Below are 10,997 nucleotides of genomic sequence, written 5' to 3' on the forward strand. Positions count from 1 at the left end.
TGTGGTGCATGCGAAGGAAAAAGTGATGGTGGCAATCAATAGTACATGCCAGTCAACCCTAAAAACTTTACTACTTAATCACTTGAAAATGAACACAATACATACATATTTTCTCATCATCTACCAGTATTGTGTAGCTAAAGCTTTCTTAACTCGAACCTAACATACTACAATGTACATGCTTTTGGTTTCAACCACAATCACCCAGATAATCAAACAGCTGAAAACTGAAAGTTATGCAAGACGGCACTATCACATGTGACTTTTGATCCTTACTTGGTCTTTGAGCCCTGTATACACCCTGGCACAAGTCGCTCTTCAAAAACATTTCTAATTTAATTCACGTAAACAGATTACGATTTTTTTTTTTTTTTTTTTAACATTTGAATAAATTACAGTATGAACATCTGCCACCAGGAGTCACTGTCATGATGTCCCAAAAACAGTGGCCTCAATATTTAAATAAAAAAATGGATAAATAAATGAAAACACTGCTACGAGTTTGCTGTCAACAATTTATGCAGCGAGTCATTTGATACCTTACAAAAACTCAGTTAATTGTGTTTAATTCAAAACACAAATCTGCTTTCTACATAAGTGTGGGCAATTGAAACAGGCAGGCCTGTAACAAAAAAATGCTTAAATTATTCAAATGAGGGTTGGCATTTTTCTTTTCAATGTGGACTGGATGTAACGTAATCGAAACAACTTGTGGAAGAAGAAAAGAAGCAGCTCTTAATGGTACCATAATCTCTTACCAAACAGTGAGACTGATAGACAGTCCCATAAATACACCTAAGCTAAAAAAAAGCAGACTTCACCATTCAGGTAAAAAGCTTCTGGACTTTTTATCTTAGTCCACATTCAGGTTATGCAGTCCCACGGTGTCACTTTCTGCCTAGCCAGGCAGGCGTGTGTTATGTTGTGCTGTAGTATATGATGAGTCCAACTACGATGAGGGCCACCACAACAGGAACTGCAATTAACACTATTTTCACCTTCTTATTCTTCCATCTTGTTTTTTCCTTCACCTGGTTGGATTTCTTTTCAAAAGCTTTACTCTGGATGAAAACAGAGAGAGACATAATATGTTACATTTATTTTGCATTTGGCTAATAAACAAAGACCTGTTGCTGGAAGAGTTGGGAAAGCACACAAACTGGGCTTTTGACCAAAAAATGGTGCAACATTTAACCAGAAACAGTCTGACACAATTGAAGGGAAATCTAATGAAAGATGTTCCGACCGGGGAATTTTTTTCTTACCGGGCGCAGCAGTTGAAGATGACGATAGGCTACAGATCAATACGATACCCCCCCACCCCCGCCTCAAAAACAAATGCATGAATAACAATGCAAGTTTTTCAGCCCTAAATCACATTGTACCAACTCCAATCCCTCAGCAGGTTGAACCAACAGACCCACCCATCCCGGAATCAATTGTTCATCTTGTATATCATACCAATGGCCAATGATTTGATGTATGAGCACAGAAGACAACTGTCAAATTTACTCATATTAGACAAAAATTATAAAACCAAAAATGGACAGAAGGGCCAGAACAGATTTGCCTTTACAGACATGCTTAAAGAAATGATTAACTCTTCTAAATTAAAAAGTCTGAAACAGATTAAAGAGCAACTTGAGTTTATCTTAAGTCATTATACAGTTTGAGGTTAATCATCATCGTAACTCGTTCAAAGTTAGGCTTTTGATCAAATCTACTAACTAATAGGCAAGAGCTCTCTTTTATTCTCTTCTGAAATGCCCTGACCTGTTTGGCAAGGAGAGCCACACTATATGTGAGATGATACCTCCACATGTGAAACAGCTTTTAATATCTTTGGCTTTGCGACCACAAAAAGTTGTCGAGCCCCAACCCTGGTCGTCATAGTAACAATATCCGGGCTTGCCATTGGCTGACAACTTTAAGGAGCAAGCTCTCCAGGCATGAGACAGGGCTACCTTCTCAAATGGGCTAATTCCAGTCAGTAAGAAATATGGTGCTTCACACACGTTACCAAGACACATTGTGAACTGATTTTAGTTGTAAAAAAAAAAAAAAAAACACAAGTGTTGAGTAAAGTTACTGCAATGCCCTGGTGCTGAGATTATTCTAAAATAATAATACCAGTGAACAAGAGTTATTGGAGCCACTGCAGAGTTGAAGGGGGGTAAGATCCCCAGGAGTCTTTAAGTGTAAAAGCAAATCTACCTCGTCCTATATTGTGACATAACGTCATCTATCATGGTTATGTGGGAATGATGTGACCCTCACTTTGACCCCCGGACAAACACCGGCCTCATGGCATGTCCTGCACTCGCTCGGTTATACCCAGGGAGACCCGGTCACTTCATTCATCTCAACAAAAGGAAATACCTCTCCAAAAATAGCACCATAAAGCACAATCAGGATGTAAATTGTACATTTGTTTTCCCTCTCTTGCTCCACCTAAGGTGTATTTATAAACAATCAATTTGACATGTCCCCTTTTGGATCCCTGTCACTAACCAATAGGATTCCACACATGAAAAGTGGAATCAAAATAAATAGTGGCGACTTTTGGGAACACAGCCTGCCAACCTTTCTTAGCAGCTCATCAGCTCTGTCCTCCAGGTCACACAGTTTTTCAGATCGCTCATCCGCTTTGTTCAAATTGTCCAGCATGATGTCCTTCACCTCCTCCGCATCCTCCTGGGCCTGCTGCAATCGGCTTTTCCCATTCTGTTTTGCAAACACACAATGTGGGCGATAGAGACACACAGCAGGTTAGTCTTCTCACTTGACAAATAACACACTGCAACACGGTACATGAACATTTTATTAATGAAATAGAGAAATTATTTTATATATATATATATATATATATATATATATATACACACACACACACACACACACACACACACACACACACACACACACACACACACACACACACACACACATTTCCCTATAATCATTGGAAATGGAATTAATTAATGACACCTTTGATTTATTTAATTCCATATTTAATTAAATTGAATTATTGACATTAACCATTTATTTAATGAGACATCGATCTAATTAATTAATGGCATATTTAATGGCACTTATTTATTTGCTCAATTTATTTAATTCCCTATTTAATTAAGAAATGAAACATTTAATGAATTAATGACTTCATGATTTTTAATTAAATATTTCATGGTGTATTTAGTTACTTAATTTTAGCACTTTTGGTCCTCTGTACATGAAGGCTTGAGCTGGGATTCAAACCTTTAGATTGTGAAGCCGTTTTGAAACATCCAATGTGTGATAAAAAAAAAAAAAGACTTTATTCTTTAACAGTTCAAGAATGTTCCAGACAATGATGTCGCTAAATTAGGCTCCATCCATCAGATGAGACGCCTCCCTGGGGAGGTGTTCCGGGCATGTCCCACCGGTAGGAGACCCCAGGGACGACCCAGGACGCGCTGGAGAGACTATGTCTCTCACCTGGCCTGGGAACGCCTTGGGATCCCCCGGGATGAGCTGGATGAAGTGGCTGGGGAGAGGGAAGTCTGGGAGTCCCTCCTAAAGCTGCTGCCCCCGCGACCCGACCCCGGATGAGCGGAAGAAGATGGATGGATGGATGGAATTCTCTTAGCCGCAATCATAATTCAGATTCAGACTGAGATAACTTTATTTACCCCGTGTTGGGTTTTAAATTAAGTTGAGGTACTGTTGGGCCTTACTAATGTTGATTAAAAAGTAAAGCTTAAAAGGAACTAGTAATGTCATCAAACCAAAATGAAGTCAAATTAGTTTTCTCACACCCCTGCACAATGTTAACAACAGGTGAGGGGCTGCTGTGTCTTCCCAAAAACTTGCACTGAAAGTGTAATTAGTACAAGGAACCTTTGACATTTGCATTGTGAGAAAGACAGGAAGCTGACATCTTAGAAGTTGACAGTGACAGGAAACTAGAGCAGCAAAACAGTTCATAATTCAGTGTCATTTCCTGCAAAAAAACGACGGCACCGGCCAACACAAGTAAACCTGACGCTTACGACTGTCAGGATGGCGTGAATCCAAGCCCACATGTTGCCATTTTTCCCCATTAGGTTACCGTAGCCAAATAGCGGCAGTAAAAGAACAATAGTTTGTTTTAATTGAAGCTGGCAGCATCTTAACATGGGAACTGCTGCCCATTCCAGTTCGCCTCCTTGCTTCCTTCCTTTCCTTCCTCCCTTGCTCAATTCTGCCAACATTACCTGATATAATTCTGTGAGTCCAGGGGAAACCACACCCACATCATGTTATTTCATGCCTCTGACGGGATGGAATGTGACTATCTGAGTGTGACTCGTATTGTCAGTATTATAACTTAACAGTATTAAGACTCATTCTTGAATGAAAGCAGAGGTGGCAAAAGTACGCACATGCGACTTAAAGTAGAAGTAAATGGTATTTGTGTAAAAAACAAAGTAGAAAATCGAAAGTAAAAATGAATTTCTGCTGTCAATTATATGCAACAACCAGTTGGATAACTTGCTCCAACTTAATGGTACGCAAAATAGTTTCTCTCTTTTCAAACAGGTCATATACCGAGAAGAAAAAAACATCACAATACACAAGACATAGCTTTGCTAACGTTAACGAGTAACAAAGAAATGCTGAATTAGCCAATGATCACAATTGGGAAAAAAAGTTGTAATTTTGTTTTTTTTTCAGATTAGAGAATTTTTGCATTTGTCGTCACGGATAACTCACCGAACACGTCAAACCATTCTCCTCAAAAGGTTATGGTTGGGATCATCTTGGATCATCGTATCTGTTGCCTTGTTCCCAAGATTCCAATCATTCAAACGCAACCAATCAAGATTTCAACTACAATTGACTTTACCTCTCGCTATTTACTTTTTTGTTTTCCAACATTGTGTTAGTTGAAAAAAGCGACAAGTCTGTTTTGAGATATGATATACATATATGATTTCAAATGAGTGACTACAAGGGGAAAAAAGTAATCAGAAAAAAAAATCTCAAGCCAAGTACAAATGCCAGAAAAAAAAAACATTGAAAGTAAGCACATCAGACTTTGCAAGCCAACTTTTTCTATCCTTTTAGAACAGTTAATATCAAAGTGTGGTGTGTGTACCATAAGTGGCTTTCTCCAGTGGTATGAGAAAGAATGACTGATTTAAATACAAATCAAATGTAAAACTTTTGAAACATAAAATTCAATCAAATTCATTAGAATGCAGGTATTTGTATTTTTGTTGTTCTTGTGATTGTTGTTTTTAATGTGTCGTTGAGTTTTAGTTAACATCCTTTAACAACGGTTCGTTTTGAAATATTAAATTATATTCATTAAATTTGAATTTAATCATGACAACACTGTTGAGATTATTGTTATTGTTGTTTTTAATGTGTCATCCTTTAACAACGGTTTGTTTTAAAATATTGGATTATATTCATTAAATTTGAATTAAATCATTACTGCAGCATTTAGATAATTGCTATTGTTTTTAACATGTCGAGTTATATTTAACATCCTTTAACAACGGGTTGTTTTAAAATATTAAATTACATTAATTAAATTTGAATTTAATCATAAGAGCACTGTTTAGATGACGAGCACTTAGGCCTACTACGTTACTATATGTGTGACCACTATTATGACAGTTGAAGAACTGAGTATTTTTGAGGTGACGATTGGTGTAAAAATGCTTGAGAACTAACTATTAAGATTAGAAATACAAAACGAACACTTACAGTGAATCTTGAAGTCCTCTCTTTTTAATGAGTTTAAATACCAAACGATGACGCTATTGTTAAAAAACAAGTTTAATTTTTTTTAAAATTTATGTTACTCTTAATAGATTAAGATCAAGATTAATAGCCATCGAAGGGACTTGGGAAGCCTTTCAGTTTTTCCCCAACAAACGGAAGTGTCCTTGGCGTGAGACGACAGGTACAGCAACCTGTAAACGACTGACAGCCACTCACCATTTCGTCTGTCGCGTCTGTGCGTGGTGGCTGGGGCGATGCGGCAGCTGTCACCGGATCCACTGCATTTATTGCTCGCGAGGAGCTCTATAACAGCCCTGGGAACAGGAAGTAACGCACAAAACTCGCGTTTTACGAAGACCGCACGACTTCCCCTTCCCTCTGCTCAACTTTCTTTCGGAGGTCTGCCTACTTAACTTTGTTCGGGCAGTAGTCCTTGCTGACACCCGAGACTGTTTGGATGCATTCATCTAACCTCGGAAATTTGGATATTCTCTTGCGATAGGCCTAACACTCAAAAGAGGTTGGTCGTTCCTTCGTTTGTTTTGTTTTTATAATTTAACATTTTTTTCGTGACATAAATATAGAAGTACATATAATTAGGTCGGAGAAATGACGGTTTTATTTTGTGATACGACTGAAGATAGGTGAAATAGCTAAAGGTAGTTCAAATGAGGGTCTGTTCAAGATGGCTACCACAGGGTAAGATTTATTTTCAAACAGTCTTTCATAATCTACTGCGGATTTATGGATTCTGAAAACAACCTATAAACAGCCTGACGAACGTGCCAGAGAAAACTGCGCGTCTACCACTATGAAGCCAAAGACAATGTTGCCTTCGATATTTCCAGGGGTACTTTAACGCATCAGTGAAAAGTCTGACATTCCTTCAGCAGACAGGCCTGGAGGCCAGATATGGACCACTTTATGATTTTTATCGTCCACCAAAGAAAGTGTGTCTACTTCGTGTTTCGTCCTATTTATTTTTTTTGGGTAGACTATATGTTTCAAAAACCTTTTACAAGTAATGTGATTAATTACTCCTTCAAATCCTTTCTTATTTTCAAATCCCAATATTTTCCATAACTTCTGCACATACAAATAGTAAAAATAATAGAAATGTGTTATAGTGGTTGAGTATGCCCTATATAGCAAATTGTTTTTTAGTTTCAAGGTTATTTGTGACATTCATTGCTCAATTATTAAGGGTCTTCTGTCCAACATGAAATCCATCCATCCATTTTCTGAACCGCTTAGTTCCCACGGGGATCGCGGGAGTGCTGGAGCCTATCCCAGCCGTCATCGGGCAGTAGGCGGGGGACACCCTGAACCAGTTGCCAGCCAATCGCAGGGCACACAGAGACAGACAACCATTCGCACTTGCACCTAGGGACAATTTGGAGTCTTCAATCGGCCTACCAAGCATGTCTTTGGGATGTGGGAGGAAACCGGAGTGCCCGGAGAAAACCCACATGGGCCCGGGGAGAACATGCAAACTCCACACAGGCAGGGCCGGAGGTGGAATTGAACCCGCACCCTCCTAACTGTGAGGCGGACGTGCTACCCAGTGCTCCACTGAGCCGCCACATGAAATACAGTTTTGCATAATTCTGTCATATAGCTGAAAATTTATCAAGGGGGATAACTCATGAAACATTCGAAACTTTTTACTGTGAGAGTGCATACGATGTTTGCATTATATAGGCTACGTGCATTTTTCAAATCGCTAAAACATGCCATGAATCTTGAAATGCAGCAGACCTCTTTGACTTTCTGCTGAATATTGCATGATATGTGACCACTAATGGGTGTTCCCCACTTATGTGCAGCGCGTGACTGCCAAAGGGGGCTGCCTCTCCTCCCTTTAGAGTCATACAAATTCCCTATATAAACACCCACGGCGTCCATGGTAGAAAAATGATGAGTTCACTTTGACCTTACTGCTACACTTAACGGACACATACTGTGTTTGTTTTGAGTTGTAATTTTGGTGACTGCGTGGGATTATTTGCAATAATCGTACAGTAGAAATTTAGAATTCCCATTTATTGTCTTGTCGCAACTTGTAAAGTCACTTAACATTTTTTGACAATAACTGTGAGTAGAAGTTAGTATCTGATCAAGTACACACACAACTCAACTGTACTGCACTACAATACTATTGATCTGTGGCTCTGAAGTTGCCAAAAAAGAATATTTTTTCTTGGGGTCCAAACCCCCTGGCAGCACCCTTGAACACCTCTGTCACTCATCTAAACAATTCAAATTATTTCCTGCTGTCTTTGATTTATCCAACATGGGTTGAGGGATAAGCAGAAACACATGCTATGAAGGACACATTTGGTACTCTTATGAAATGCCATTGTGAATCCAAAGCATTCTGATTTAGTAACAATTACAAAGCTGAAAACAGGTCCTTGCAGTCCCAATGTGATAGCAAATTAATCAAATATAAGTAAGTAAGGAAATAAATCATCTGGGTTTGTCAAAGCGGCACATTTGCTTCACAGTTGTGAGATTTTGGGTTTGAATATTGTCTCCAGCCTTCCTAGTTTGCATATTTTCCCCCATGTTTGTGTGGGTTTTCTCCACACAACTTCGACCCAAGTTCAACCCCCTCGCCCAAAGTCAGCTGTGATCCGCTCCAGCTCACTCGCAAACCTATGAGGTCAAGCATGACAGAAAATGTATTGGCTGATGGAAGACATTATACTACTACCTGCAGTGGAATTCACCCAAAACAAAAATGGCCAACTTTTTGTTCAATGCTCTGCATTAGCGACTGAAATATTTCCGTGTGACCTGTTATGATAAGCAGTATGGCTATTTTTTTTTCTAACTTTTCAGGGGTTGGAGTTTTGAACTGGGGGTTGTGTTGAGGACCTCTTACAAAAATTGTGAGTTTTAGGGCATGATGAGGCCCCAACCAAAGGTGATTAATTTGTTACATTAATAAGCATTTTGGAATGAGAAAAAGTGGAATGTTATACAATGGCTATGTCAGTCACCTGACCTGAATCTGATTGATGAAGAGAAAACAGAAGGGAAGCAACACCAAGAGGAACTGTAGATAGTTGGAGTAAAGGCCTGGCAAAGCGTCACCAAGCAATTGAGTTAAAATTGCATTAATTCCTACATTGTTTACATAATTTGAATGTAAATGCCATTAAATTAAAGCTGAAGTCTGCAATTCAAGCACATTTTGTTTGTTTTATTTCAAATCCATTGTGGTGGTGTTCAGAGGCAAAAAGGTGAGAATTGTGTCCATGTCCCAATATTTGGGCCATGACGTCAACAAGTGTGACAATATACAGCAGTCATCACAGTGAATTAGAGGCTGATTATCATTCAAACAGAAGACGAACATGAGTCTGCCCAGAACCGAGCAGGTCAAAGACCCAGCATACAAAAGGCTTTTTCTGGGAAAAGCAACAGAAGTACAAAGGCCCATAGTCAGCATTCCGACCACCGTGTTTTCCCATAATTGCCTAATTGTCATCCATGGGTATTTGACTGGCATCCGCATGACAGTCTGAGCTCTCGCAGAAACAAAAGAGCCATTTTCCTCCCGCTAAGAGCCTGTGTTATCCCAAAATCTCATGTCTTGTTCCAGGCTAAAACCTTAAGTTTTATCATTTGTTGACAAAACATTTGGGACATGCTGTAGTGGTTCACTGTTGAGTCAACACAACTGGTTGGCCTTTTATAGCCTGTTCCAAATTTGGTCAGATTCCTCCTTTTTTGTTTGCTTGGTATGTGATCTTGAAATATAATTAGCTTACTGGGGCAATTGGGGGATTTCCTGTTTGTGATATCCTATTTCTTTGGTTTGATATGCTTTCCCCTCAAGTGAATTGAAAAAATAAAATATGCAAAATTATTGTTCACCCCCCCACAAAAAAATAGAACATCCAAGAAAAGATGGTGACTGGCAGTAAACAAAAACATTCACATTATCTATCTCAGTTTGAAAATCTTTGTAGATGAGTTCACTGTTTTGGCATGCTGGCTCCAAATTATTATGGGCCATTATTTTGTAGAACTCCACCTCTGCCACATGACTTTTTTTTCTTTAAACTTATCCTCACATGTTAATACCCTTTCTAAAATACATGTAACATTTAAGACATAACCTATAGATTTTTTTCTGTGCTGTGGGAAAATATGAGGACTTATTAGTGAGTACCACACTAAACAGAAAACAAAATATGGCAAAATATTTCCGTCATATTTCCTTCCTGGTTACTGGTTGGTCATTTGAGGAACAATGGTGAGTCTTCTCAGTTGGAGTCTGTCTCCATCTTGTGTTTTGTAAAAGCATAACAATACTAAACACTTTCAATCATTTCTTATATATATATATATATATATATATATATATATATATACATATATATATATATATATATATATATATATATATATATATGTATATATATATATATATATATATATATATATATATATATATATATATATATATATATATATATATATATATATATATATATATATATATATATATAAAAAAAGATTACTTGCCACTGTCATTCAGTCCGGATTTCAAATCTTCTGAATAGAACTGAATGTTCTTCCTCATGCTTCCAATTTCCTCCCACGCTCCAAAAACAAGCAGGATAGATCAAGTGAAGACTCCAAATAGTTCATAGGCGTGAAAAATTTGTGTAAATAGTTGTTCGTCCAGTGACCAGGCCAGGGAGTGCCCAGCCTCTCACAGCCATGCAGCTGATCGTTTAATTCTTAATAATGGAATAATAATTCCAATATTGATCTTGTGCTGCAGGGTCACACAGTCCTTTTTCTTTTCTTTTTTTAAATTGAGTTTTACAAGTTATAGGTAACATTAATAGTTAAAACACACACACACACACACACACACACACACTGTAGGTCTTTTATGGATAAAAAAAAAACCTGTCATCAAATGTGCAGTCATTTTACACAGTGTCTCTTGCATATGGATTGAACAAAGGGGAGCTTGGTTCAACAGATTTTTTTAGCATTGCATCTAATCATTGCCATGACATTCATTGTCCATTTTCACATGAACTATATGCACTGCATGCGTTCCATTATTGTTTGGGTTACAGTATATCTGTTTTATTATCCCAGTGCACGATGGTGGCATTGGCGGGGTGAAAATGATCTCTCTCAGCTTGAACAGCCAAAAGATGTGTTTCCCACAAGTCATGAGGGTGCTGATACTGGCCAGGTCAAAAAGCAGT

General features: G+C 38.2%; 1 protein-coding gene across 1 annotated transcript; it reads right to left on the reverse strand.

Annotated features, from left to right (window-relative positions):
- Nucleotides 1–501: 501 nt before the first annotated feature.
- On the reverse strand, nucleotides 502–6,187 carry vamp5 (vesicle-associated membrane protein 5). Its single transcript, XM_088377057.1, has 3 exons — nucleotides 5,971–6,187; nucleotides 2,584–2,724; nucleotides 502–1,061 (listed from the first exon to the last, which is right to left on the reverse strand). Exons 1-3 carry the CDS (start codon nucleotides 5,971–5,973, stop codon nucleotides 918–920), a joined length of 288 nt encoding a protein of 95 aa, XP_088233183.1. The 5' UTR covers nucleotides 5,974–6,187; the 3' UTR covers nucleotides 502–917.
- Between the last annotated feature and the right edge of the window lie 4,810 nt (nucleotides 6,188–10,997).

This window comes from Syngnathus floridae, chromosome 5 (genome assembly GCF_059516105.1).
Source record: "Syngnathus floridae isolate MCC-2025c chromosome 5, RoL_Sflo_1.0, whole genome shotgun sequence".
Taxonomy (NCBI): domain Eukaryota; kingdom Metazoa; phylum Chordata; class Actinopteri; order Syngnathiformes; family Syngnathidae; genus Syngnathus; species Syngnathus floridae.